This window comes from Oryx dammah, unplaced genomic scaffold (genome assembly GCF_014754425.2).
Source record: "Oryx dammah isolate SB20612 unplaced genomic scaffold, SCBI_Odam_1.1 HiC_scaffold_4, whole genome shotgun sequence".
Lineage (NCBI taxonomy): Eukaryota > Metazoa > Chordata > Mammalia > Artiodactyla > Bovidae > Oryx > Oryx dammah.
Genome location: NW_024070188.1, coordinates 26,257,461 through 26,270,293, shown reverse-complemented (window position 1 = coordinate 26,270,293; position 12,833 = coordinate 26,257,461). Strand labels below are relative to the sequence as shown.

At 45.6% G+C, this 12,833-nt stretch overlaps 1 protein-coding gene across 4 annotated transcripts in view; it reads right to left on the bottom strand.

The window, feature by feature from the left end:
• The window catches only part of FYN (FYN proto-oncogene, Src family tyrosine kinase), a 219,229-nt gene that overhangs the window by 42,820 nt on the left and 163,576 nt on the right, over window positions 1-12,833 (bottom strand). For all 4 annotated transcript variants that reach the window (XM_040238472.1, XM_040238475.1, XM_040238474.1 and 1 more), the window contains 3 exons: window positions 11,516-11,773; window positions 9,606-9,702; window positions 2,176-2,274 (listed from right to left, as the gene is read on the bottom strand). In XM_040238472.1, coding sequence (XP_040094406.1) covers window positions 2,176-2,274; window positions 9,606-9,702; window positions 11,516-11,762 — 443 coding nt within the window. In that variant the 5' untranslated portion in view covers window positions 11,763-11,773. The remainder of the gene's footprint in view (window positions 1-2,175; window positions 2,275-9,605; window positions 9,703-11,515; window positions 11,774-12,833) is intronic.

Below are 12,833 nucleotides of genomic sequence, written 5' to 3'. Positions count from 1 at the left end.
TAATTTGAGATGACTGCTGTCCCCGGATGCCTGTGACTCTTGTCTTCCTGCTCAGCAGCAGGAAGGACCTGGTAAGAGGCATCTGCTGAGTGGTGGTGCTGCAGGTGACCTGCCACACGTGACCTCTGGCACAGTGGCAGGCCCACGTCAACCAGCACAGCCTCAAAAACGGCTCGGTGTCACAGACGTGTTCCTACTCTCCCTGTAATATCACTCCCGTGCCACTTTAGGAAGCGTCGCATCAAGTCGCCTCCTGGCCTTCCTTCTTCATCTTTCACCTCCCCCCTACTCTCCAGCCGTAAGCCCAGCCTGACAATTGGGTAATGTTCCCGCACTAGATGCTGGGTGAGCAGCAGGTGCTTCTAGAGCCCCAGGGAGAACTTGGTGGCACTCCATTGGAATCTGTGCACAGGGACAATTTTTAGAATGTTTGACTGTGAAAGGATCCAGTTTCTAAAATGAAGTTTCAATTCATTATACATGAAACAGCTATTATGTGTTCACTGTCAAGTTCTTTTGTGAATGAGCGAGCTTCCCTGAAGATAAGAAAAGACACACTGCATGCCAGCTCCTTTGTGACTTTTAAAGGCACAAGACTGCAACAATCCTAACCCTGTGCTAGGGGCTATAAAAAGAACTACACCAATGATTTGTGGGAAATGATTTTCCAGATTTGTATCAATAACCCAATTAAAATGCAGTGTAAACATGAACAGTGGTGAAAAGAGAACCATTAGAACAATAGAGTGTACTAAGGCAATCGTATTTTAAGATAATGGTAATAAACCGCACATGTAAAACCATGGGTATTATTTTTTAAATGTTATTTTCTTCTTTAAAAAACTATTACAAACATAACTTAAACATATATTGGGTAGGTTCCCAGTTCAGTCAAAGTAATGGTATATTTTGGTGGCATCTTTTATTCTGAAAGAACACAGAGATGTTTGCAAACCTGCCCTAAAATAATGATTCAGGGCAGATTCCTTTATTCACTGATGATGAAACACACTCACTGAGAGCAGAAAGGAGCTCAGAGTCACTGAGTGTTCGACAGTGGAAAACAGAACAGATCTTCCTAGAGGAGATACAGGGGAATTAAAGACAAGCAAGCCATCCCACAGGGGAGTCTAACTGTTCCTGCAGTGCTGACATAAGCACCAGGCATGTTAAACATCAGAGCCAAAGCATGGACTCCAGGGCCGACTCTTCTCAGCAACCTTGCTGGAAAGTCAAAACTGCCTCCAGCAGCAGAGGCGGGTCCCCTAGGTATTGGGGCAGTGTGGTGGGCGGTGGGGGAAGGCCCGGCTCCCATGTTCGGGAGATCCTGATCCACCTCCCTCGCCCTCAGTTCAGAGGGGAGGGCCGCCACACGAGCCATCCTGACAGCTCTCAGCTTTGGAAATGCCCATGAGTCCCCACAGGCCAGGGGGAGGAACTATGGTCATTCCTTCTAGGATATTCCCTCAGCCCATCGACCATCTTCTGAAATCGCTATCAGTGAAATCCTTGCACTAACTGCTAGTTACGATTTGCTAAGAAAGAAGCCACCTGAGACTCCATGTCAAAGCAAAGGACCATTTGAAGTGCATGACCACAGGGCTTGCTGAGTGGCAGGACACACTGCACGTGAGTTATTCCTACCTGGGGTGTGAACAGTATGCCTTTCCAGCACCCCTTTAACACTCGTATACACGGAGGAGAAAAATCTCAAATTGATCTTTAATGATTACTTACACCTCCCTTTCTCTCTGTCTCCATCCCTCCCTTCTTCCTTCCCCTCCCCTCTTTTCTTCAGCAGACTGCAGGCTTATATCCTGGAGTGGCCAGTAATGCAGGCTCTAGGTAGAATTTCATCACGTTCTTACGGTTATTTCTATCTATGGCAAGTAATACTGGGTTTTCATTTGAGGTGCTCCTATAACGTTTCTTCTCGAAATAAATGTTTTTAAAACGTGAGCAGGCTTTAAGAAAAACAGTAAGTTAATCAGGGTACAAGCATTACGCAATGTGGCAAAAACCACGGCATAGAGCCTGAGGGTCACAGCATTGCCACATCCTCTCCCCGCTTAATGGATGCAGGGAACTGCTTCTTCCTCTTGCACAAGGTTAATGAATTTATCAGGGCAACTAACTTGGAAAAGAAAGTAGTTAAGAGAAAACAGCAAAACGTACTCTTCCGCTTGGATGGAGTCAACTGGAGCCACATAATTGCTGGGAATGTAACCCGTCTCTCCAGTTGTCAAGGAGCGCGCTTCCCACCAATCTCCTTCCCTGGAGGAAAAAAAAAAAAAAGAGAAAAGGAAGTGAATGTGTCCACCGGTTCAGGGTTCTGCAGTCACAGACTCAGTGTAGTGGGAGCACATGACTACCTTCTAGTCATTCTACCACCTGATTTTTCCAAACCACTCCCACACAGCTTTCCGTGAGGATCAAATGCGTGCAATCCACATTAGCGGGGAGAGGGGTCCAGCTTTGTCTCTCCCCTCTCGCTTTGTTTATGAATTCAGAATGTAGGACCCTTCATGAGGGAGCACTGATGGGGAAGAGGGCATTTGGCTTGGTGCGTGCTGAGTTATTTCAGTTGTGTCCGACTCTGCAACCCTATGGGCTGTAGCCCACCAAGCTCCATGGGACTCTCTAGGCAAGCATGCTGGAGAGGGTTGCCATCTCCTACTCCAGGGGATCTTCCTGATGCAGGGATCGAACCTCCGTGGCGTATGTCTCCTGCGCTGGCAGGCAGGGTTTTTTTTTTTTTTGCCACTAGCACCGCCCAGGAAGTCCCCTTGGCTTGCTAAGTGTCTCCAACTTGGAGGGGAAGGGAACTCAATCACTGCCTACTTAAGGAAAACATTGTACCAACAACAAAATCGTAATTATGTGAAGTGAGGGATGTGTTAACCAACCTTCTTGTAGTAAACATTTCACAACATACCTCTGTCAGCCCATCACACTGCACACCTTAAACTTATACAATGTCATATTTCCAATTATATCTCAATAAAACTGGGAGAAAATGAAGGGTGCACTGATTGTGCTAATTTGGCTAACAGTCTCAGCTTCATCCCCAGCGTCCTGGTACCTCTATGCAAGCCACTGGCTTTCATGTTATTTTGTCAGCTAGTAAATGATTTGACAGAAAGAAAGGAAAAGGGGAGAAAGAGACAGACAGCAGACAGACACTGAAGTTGCATGTCTGTGTCTGTGTGTTTAGTCGCTCAGTGCTGTCTGACTCTTTGTGACCCTACTGGCTGTAGCCCGCCAGGCTCCTCTGTCCATGGGATTCTCCAGGCAAGAGTACTGGAGTGGCTTGCCATTTTCTACTTCAGGGGATCTTCCCGACCCAGGATCGAACCTGTTTCTCTTGAGTCTCCTGAATTGGCAGGTGAATTCTTTACCACTGTATCACTTGGGAAGCCCTTCATAGTTATGTATCATTTCAGAAAGGCAGCCTGTTAGGAGGCCCAATAAAGGACACAGGCGCTCCGAATATCTGCCTTGTTGCTTTCAAGAAAATGGGTAGAAGAATAAAGCTTACAATGGGTTATAACTTGCTCATACATTTTCACTCTGAGGTTATTTCATCAGGTATTGACAGCACTGGCCTGAGTCTAGGGGGCAGGGGAGGAAGGGTGGGTGCAGCTGTGTGGGCGCAAGTGCAGGGGGAGGAAAAGACCTCGCTAAGAGGCTGAGAGTCTTAGTCTCACCACTTCAGCCCGGTGTTTCAGCCACAGCATGGCCTCATCTGTCGGGCGCTCAGTGCTGTGGGCAGACGGATGGAAAGGGGGACTTGAAACACGACTCAGCTTGAAACAAATGAATAGATGGAATGGTTAGAGTTCATACGATCAGACTCACACAGCTGCACGTGACAGAGAGCACAGGCGGAGCAGAGTGTGTGCCTCCTCCCCCATCAACAAAGGTCAGTGTGTATGTGGGGCTGTAGCTCTGACACGGATGGTGTCACAGAGCCCTCCACCGGACTGTGGTCAAGAGTGGGAGGAGCAAGGGAGGACCCAACTGCCCCTGAGCAGATGGAGGCCTCCCAGACTTCTGACCACCAGATGCCCAGCACCTTCTCTCTTGCCTTTTTCGGTCCTTGGAGGAAGCAAGGGCAATTCCGGGCTGTTTTTTTGTTTGTTTGTTTTAAATCACTTTTTCACTGACCTGTGTGTCAAAGCCCTCCGACAGGGAAGAGAAATGTTGGCTCCGGGCCCTGGTCAGGATCCTCCCCAGATGGATGCAATTAGGTGGAGGATGACCAGCCTCTGTGTTAAACGCAAGCCTCACTCTGTGACCCAACCTCTAAAGCCTGACCCTGAGCAAGGTGATGATGAGCAGCCACTCCAGACAGGATCGCACACAACGACAGACAGACGGTGACAAGCCCATCGGTGCTACAGGTGCAGCTGCAGGAAGTGTCCGGTGGCACAAGCCACACAGAAGGGCTCACAAGCAAACAGGGTGCAAGCAAAGCCTTTCAGAAACTGATGTTCTAATTAGTTTTTCAGCTTTTCATTACTCTCTTAAAGTTAAACAAAGCAATTAAAAGAGGGAGATAGTTGCACCCAGAAATTCCCTTATTAATAATTTTAAATTTAGTTCAAGGAGTAATTTATGCATCCCAAAGACTACAGGTACATATGAACACCTGTGAACCCACCACCCAACTTAAGAACTAGACTGATGCTGGCTGTGTGGAATCTCCCCGGTGTAGCTCCCCGAGCTTGTCCCTCTGCCTTTCAGGTTCAAATTATGACATTACAAATGTTAACATTGTAACAGTTTGTATTGGTTTCATTTCTACATCTGTCAAGGGAAATGCGTGCAGTTGTAAGGACATCATCTAAGAACATATGTGGAAGTTTATTTTTTTCTTTGCACACTGCACGTGTTTAAGGAAACGGCTTTGGAGCCATTATCATTTTAATGTGGCGACAACATTTACCACTCTAAACTTCCACTAGATGGAGACATTTCATTATAGAAAATAACAGTACATCTCACTTCCAGGCTTTCTTCTCTTTCTCTGTGCTTCCCACTACACACACACCTGGGAAATGTCCCAAACAGTAAGGAAAATATTAAGTACTTGCAGCAGAGGCTTATTTATTTTTTACTGTAAAATAACCTTCATTGAGTTAGTTCTAATTGATTTGAATTTAGAAAAAAAAAAAGTCGATACTATCAATTTTCAGGTGCATGGAAATGTCATCTGGGACAGGAAACCAATATACTTTGCTCCAAGTTGTGACAAGCCCAGCCTTATCCAGGTGATCAAGTTCTTTCCATTTCAAATCGAGCATTAACTATCTCATTTTGGTTTTGGCACCTAAATAGTTTAGCACTGATTAGAATCCAACTATCAGATCATTCTAAAGTCATGTATTAGGAATTCACGATTTTCTCTTGAACGACTCTATTAATCTCACAAAGGTTTTCAGTTACTCATGAGAAGCTGAGAAAGATAAAATCCTTTTCTCTTTTCGAGGCTATCTAGGGTCACTTTCCCTACCACAGGAGATGACAAGGACACAATGTAGTAACTCACATGTTGTGCCCAGACAGGCTGGTGTAGACTCAAGATAGCAAAAGGACCCTTCTGAGCAGATGAATGAATCACGTTTTAATACACTGGAAGCCCAGTTCACTTACAAATAAATAACATACTCCATACAAATTATTCAGGTTGATTTAGGAAAACAGGATCTTTACTAGGTTACTTTTTCTTTCTTTGAGTTACCATGAGTAACTAGTATTATTAAAATTGCATTTCTTTAAACAGTTCTTACAGTCCAGTTATTTCATTAATTTAAGAGTTGGTGAGATTTTTCTTCAACTGTTATCTTGCTCTGATTCAAATACATGATTTAAGCCTTGGCTCTGGTTTAGAATAGAAATTTCCATCACAGCTCCCCCTCTTGCTCTAGTTTAAACACATATTAAAAGCGCCTCTTCCCATTCTCCAGAGCTGCTCAGAGGGCTTGTGGTCCCAGGAGCTGGGAGTTTGGAGCCCTGATGGAGCCAGGAAATGACATTTGCAAACAGAAGTCAGCCTTGATCTATGGAGCGTTGGCGCATTATTATTATAAATGCTGGATTCTTTCTAAATTTGGTCACCACCCATCTTACTCTCACAGAGCATATCCATAACAATTTGGTCAAAAGCTTACATGGGCTCTAAACCAGATTTCTTCTTATTATAATGGAAAGAACTTCAAAGGAGTCACTACTGTAGGCCATGGGGGCTTCCCAGATGGGTCAGTGACAAAGAATCCACCTGCCAATGCAGAAGCGGGTTTGATCCCTGGGTTGGGAAGATCCCCTGGAGGAGGAAATGGCAACCCACTCCAGTATTCTTGCCTGGAAAATTCCATGGACAGAGGAGCCTGGTGGGCTACAGTCCGTGGGGTTGCAAAGAGTTGGACACAGCTATTGACAGCACCCTAGGCCACGAGCACTGTTCCACTCTGTAAAACATTGATTATATTTTAGAGTTGCTGTTTCTGGTGGTACAGCGGTAGTCATGAAATGCAAAAATAGGAATAAAACAGGTGAATTCTGTATTCAAAAACGGATCAAGTTTAGTAATGTCCGAACACCCTGCACTGAGCACCTACACCGGTCAGGGAGGGACCTCTCCTCCCTGTGGTGGGAGGCAGTGCCAGCAGCTCGGGCCAGGGGCACAGCCACACAAGCACGTCACGGTTTACGTTGCACCTTAAAACATGAAAGCCTGCCCAGAGGCCTTCAGATTCTGCCTCCTGACAGGGAAAGGAGTGGGAGGACCCAAGCTGGGAGGTGTGGCAGCTGCCCAGGGAGAACACAGCCCTGTCCCTCCCTGTCTTTCAAGGGATGGGAGCCAGGGCCCCAGGAGAGGCTGGGGAAGGGGAGGGAGACGAACGCCATCTGGTTCTGCATTACTGCTTTGTTTTTCCGTCACCATCTTCCCTTCCCTGTTATTACCCTTGACTTCAGCATACTGTGTTTGTTACAAAAACTTTATTTTCAACGCTCCATAACCTTGAAAAAGGGCATTTAAATGGCACGTAGGATGAGAAATTCCACTGGCAATAAGGAAGAACATTAAAGGGGAAAAAAAATCCTTTGTAATATTGTCTTCTAAGGGAATGGGGTCAGAGCCTCAAATGCCTTCTGTAAACATTAAAGACCATGCATGCAAATCACGAAATATAGATTGAGGTAGATCGGATCTTCGAGTGTTGCTCCAAAATTCCAATCAGAAGCCATTCCAGATCTGACCCAGCTTAACAAAGGAGGAAGTCACAAATTAGATTTTGGCAATGACTGGCTTTCCAAGTGCCCTGCAAACCGGATGTGTAGACCCACGTGCAGTGTGGGGAAAACCTAAGAGAGTCACTTAAGGTACTTCCTATATTTCTGAATTCTTACCTTTTAGAAGTTACAAATGAATTGAAAAGTTCTAACCAATCCTGGCATTTAGGAAATACTGAATAAAATAGGGAGGGAAAGGAGGGTGGTATTTCAGAATTTGAAATTAGCAGCCTCTGACAAGAAGCATTCATCTGAGCATCGAATTAACAACAAGGAATCAGAAATCAGAAGAGATCAAAGCCAAATGCCCCCTCCCCCACTTCCCCTCAAACCTGTATGTAACTCCAATGGTTCAGTTTCCTGACTGGGCCTTTCCAGCCCCGAACCTGACGCTGCACTCAGTATGCCATCCCCACATCTCACCCTTGGCTCTGCCACCTGCTAGCTCCATGTACCTGGGCTGCTCTCTAACCTGAGCCTCTGGCTCCTCCTATGTCAAAAGATGACTACGAGACACACCTCAGTTGCTGTGAAGGGCAAATGAGAACGTCTGCAACTTAGCACATGGCTGGCACCTAAGAGCCCTCAACAAATAGCAGCTGTTCACTAGTTAAAGAAAAATTCCCGTGGCTACAGGAGGAGGGCTGGGGAATGGGGTGGGCAGGTAATGTTCTTCTTGATCCCAGGACACGTTATATAGGTATGTTTGGTTTGTAAAAATTCTGCGAAAGGTACACCTTTAAAAAACTGTGGTAAAATACGTATGACATACAAGGTACCACCTGAACTATTTTCCAGTTGAGTGGTGTTATTGTGCAAGCACCACCATGCACACTTTTGATCTGTGCACTTGACCATACGTAATTTAAATAAAAAGTTTAAAAAAAAAATCCCATCCACCCCCGTTAGTGGTGACAAAAAAAAAAAAAAAATGTCCTGTAACTACAGACACAGTGCCTTCTGATGTCTGGAAGAGTCACCGGCCTAATATAGGAGGAATTCCATTCCTGCCCTTGAAAGGTGGTCCTGAGTTGGGGGCGTTTGAGGGGAGGGGAGGGCTTTACAAGGAGGCAATGTTCAGAGCTTGGGGGAGTTCCTTGCTCCAAGGACTACTCCTCTTTCCTGGGATGTGCAGGGTGAGCAGGGCTGTGGGAGAGCAGCAGTGCCAGGCGTCCAGGTCTTCCACCATCACACAATCCAGTTTGCTCAGCAGGCAGAGGGTAGATTAACTGGACCTTCCTAACGGGCTCTCCGCCCTTATTTTTCCCAGACACTAGGGGGCGCTCACGAGGGAAACTTGAGGAGTAGAGGAGGGGTCCTGACTTAGATACATGGGACATCATTTTCTTCTGAGCCTGAATTTTTCTGGAGGGCCCTGACCTGTGCACCTTGCCTGAACCTAATAGACACAATATTTAAAAACTGAAAGGAAATCTGACTCATATTTTACTCTCCCTAAAGTGAAAGTGAAGTCGCTCAGTCGTGTCCGACTCTGCGACTCCGTGAACTGAAGCCCACCAGGCTCCTCCGTCTTTGGGATTCTCCAGGCAAGAATACTGGAGTGGGTTGCCATTTCCTTCTCCAGGGGAACTTCCCGACCCAGGGATCAAACCCAGGTCTCCCGCATTGCAGGCAGACGCTTTAACCTCTGAGCCACCAGGGAAGCCCCTAAAGGAAGTATTAAATGGAGGATTTGAAAAATGAGTGATTCTCGCCCTTGACCTTTCCCCATTGCCTGCATAACGGGCTGTTCCTACTGGCCACACTGAAAAGGCATGCACTGTCGTCATTCTCAAGTGGGCCAAATCGGTTCTCCTTCCACCTTACAAAGGTTTTAGTCAATTGCAAATTTTCATTATGGCAAAATGCCTCTACAGGCTTCACCAATTAGAATATTTAGCAGTTTTGAAAATGGAATGTGTTGCCAGCCTTACATGAGGCCAGGGTGACCTGTGAAATCTGAAGAAAATCTCAGGGCAGAGAGAGGGTAATATGGACAGGCAAGCCCCATGCCAATCATCTGAAACTGTAGATTTGTAGAGGGAGATCTGGTGTTTTCACAGCCTTTAAACCAAAACCATTGACTCTGCTTCTACGCTCCCAAAAAGCTCCCTGGACACACAGCACCATAGAATACCACACTGGTTCACTGACTCTTTCCTCAAGTTAAATTGCTAAGAATTAGTGAATTGATGAGCAAGTGCTCTTTTAGCATTTCAGAGATATGAAAAAAGGTGCAGACTGCTAACACTAGAATCACTTCCTGGCCTGAAAGGCATGCCTGCTTTCTTCTCCCTCTCCAAACTTACGAGCTGTTCAATATTTGAAATTTTTCTCCTTTGTGAAAACTCAGGTCATCTTCCGTCCGTGCTTCATAGTCATAAAGGGCCACAAACAGGGTCACTCCTGGCAAAAAACAAAATCAAAATGGGGGAGATTATTACACCAGGGGAAATTAATTCCAAGAAATTAAATCTTCACTAAAGCCTCATTCTCAAAATTTACATCTAATCAGCACTGATAACATCAGGCAGTGTTGCAATTAATGCGTGAAACCAGAGTCAAGAGCTGAATTTATGCCTCAGTCTTTGTGAAAGGAAGCATTATTTGAGCTGACTAAAACCCAGGGCTGAAGGACTTCTCCCTGCACACTTGGAATGAGTCTTCAGGAGGAGACATATATTAATATTATATTATGGCCACAACCAAGGGCAACAAGTAGCAACATTACAGTTCAGATGGGCAGAGCTCTGCAGCACTGACAAGACACCCTTTACCTGACACACATTTACCCCCATGAGGAGCCACATCAGGCCTGGGGAAAGGCTGCAGAGCGCTCGCCTTCTCCCAGCAGGCATGGGGTGTGTGTGCTGGGTGCACCTCTGGCTCGTTTCCCCCGCCCTGCATCCTCCAGAGACAGACGTCCCTAGACTGCCTGATGATTTCTTTCCTTCAGCCCTCCACTCCATGTGCCTTCTGGGAAGACTGGAAGGATAAGGCAGTGTGCTCAGCTTCCAGGCACCCATGTAAGGCCTGCTCTCAAGGGAAAACTACATTCACCATAAGGATGAACATAAATATTTTTTTCTACTGAAAAGAGTGTGAAGTGTTGGCAGCACGGAAGTAGCTAGTTGCCCAAAGCTCTGGGTCAGGTCCCCTGGATATAACTATACTACCCTGTTGGGTCCAGAGGGAAGAGAGGCCTTGGTAGTGCCAATTCCCCACGTAAAAAGTATAGCAGACTATTTTATAAGACCTCTGCTCCCAGCTGAACTGAGAACATAAGGATTGATGTATTATATATATATATTTTAAAAACTTTTATAATAAATAAGACAGTTTTGGAACAAGTTATGTCAAATATCTAGTTACCATGGCTCACATACTGGGAGAGGCTTTGGAAGATTAAGGATGCATGAGATATCTCACAAATATTTCAGAAAACATATGTCTGAGAACACACGCCAGATATTTTACAAAGTATTAGCTAAGTCAGCAAATGCACATAGCAGTGAAATACAGCCTAGCGAAAAAAGAAGGAAAAGTTTAAAAAAAAAAAAAAGAGAAGATCCCTTCAGGATACATAGGATTCAATTTTAAAATACAAAAGAGATGAAAATACTTGAGGGCTGATAAACTCTGCCATATAGAAGACAATGGGAGGATTAGAGAGAGAATCAGTGAAGACAAATTGCCAAAAAATAATATAGCCAAATGAGCCCACCAGTTGGGAAGTGCCGGGCAGGATGGAGGTTAATTAGGAAGCTGAAAGGGCAGGTACTCCCCTGGAAACACTCCGAACTGGGGGTTGTGGGGAAAGAGTGCTTTCATAGCTGGAGAACTCAAAACAACCACGCTCATATCCAGTCCTGAACCTTCTGATTCAAAAGATCTGGGATTGGGGGTGGGGGTGGGGCTCAGGTATCTGTATTTTGAAAAAGCTGCCTAGTTATTCCAAGCCAGCCAGCCAAGGTTGAGAGCCACTGGACTCAAGTGACTCAGAAAGTTGTGCCTCGTAACCCTCACAGGATCCTCACAGAGCAGCAGCTGGGGGACCCCGGCGCCGCTGTTGCCAGTATCTAGATTTGTCCATCAAGCTTTAGTGATTTTAAGAGCCTTTCATCTGGTAGCAGGGAGCTGGAGAGTGATTAAAAACTTAAACGTCAAAGGAGCACAAATGTTCAATTGCTAAAAGATTTAAGAGCAGCTTCATCCTGACCTGTTCCTCCTCTCGTTCGCAAGGTCCCAGTATGAGACGAAGAGTTCACACCCCCGAAGACGGTGAGTCCTTGGCCCCCGGCCCCGTGGAAGTTGTTGTAGTTCGGGATGGAGGTCACGCCGAAGCTGGGGTAGTGCTGAGGAGTGGGGTCTGTACCATAGCGGTACCCGGAGCTCTGGTTCAGACTGCCATCCCTCTCCTCCGTCAGTTTTGTTGCTTCTTTATCCTTACATTGCACACAGCCCATTATCTAAATTCCTGTGGAAAAGAAACAGAAAGAGGCACGTGAACTTGGGTGCCCCCTAGTGGCCGGGTTGCCTGACTATAAGGGGGACTCTTGCAAAGTGCGCCAAAGGGCATTTCAGGCCTAGAGGGCCATGGAAAGCAGAGGCTGGGGTTGACGGCTGGAAGCCATCTCAGCGCCCTTAACTTGACCATCACATTTATTCCTCATCTGCTCTGGGCGATGGGGTCAACACAGAGCATGTGTTCACCATGCAGTATTTCCCCTCACGTGAGGTCTGCACCCTTGCAATCCTAAGATGCCTGCCTAAAGACTGTCCAATAATAGAACTTGGTTTTCTCTAGTCGCCTTAAAAAATAGTGTATGCTCTCAGAAATGAGTCTGTGCAGTATTAGAATAAAACATGAGAATAAAACCCTCCATCACAGCAAAGGAAATCTGAAGAGAATACAGGCGTGTTGGAAAAGCCAGAATATAGCCCTTAAATCGCTCACTGTAGTTCTTCATTCATGGGTACTCATTCACAGACACACATTTGGTAAATTTTAAGCAATAAGATGATAAGTATCAAAATTAAGAAATAATCTCTAGATGAAAAAAATACAGTTGGCAGAAACTAAGAGGGCTGAGTGTATTTGCAGGATGTCATGATAGCCTACAGTCACAAAATCATTTAAACAGGCTAATTAACTTTTAAAATTTCCATTAGCTTTTGACATCTTTCAGAAACACTTAAAAGCTCATTCCCATATTCTAGAATTAGTGAATTAAAACTTGAGTCACTGTCACCCCATCCTCCTTCCAACTAAACCTACTGTGTCGGTGCTGGTCTCAGGAAAGGGCATCAGCCAAGACCCAAGTGTTCTCGTAAGAGTCCTGAAGCTCGACCGTCACTGGCTCCTCTTCGTTTACTTCTCAGTCCTGTCTTTCACTCTACCATCCAAACATGCCTGACTTCTCAGTGCTTAAGATTCTGTTCTTCCCACTCACCGTTTGTCCTTGGAACATGGCTTTGAATCCCTTTGTCCTCTCCTCTCTGTTTTGTTTTTTTTTTTAATGGACCATTTAAAAAAA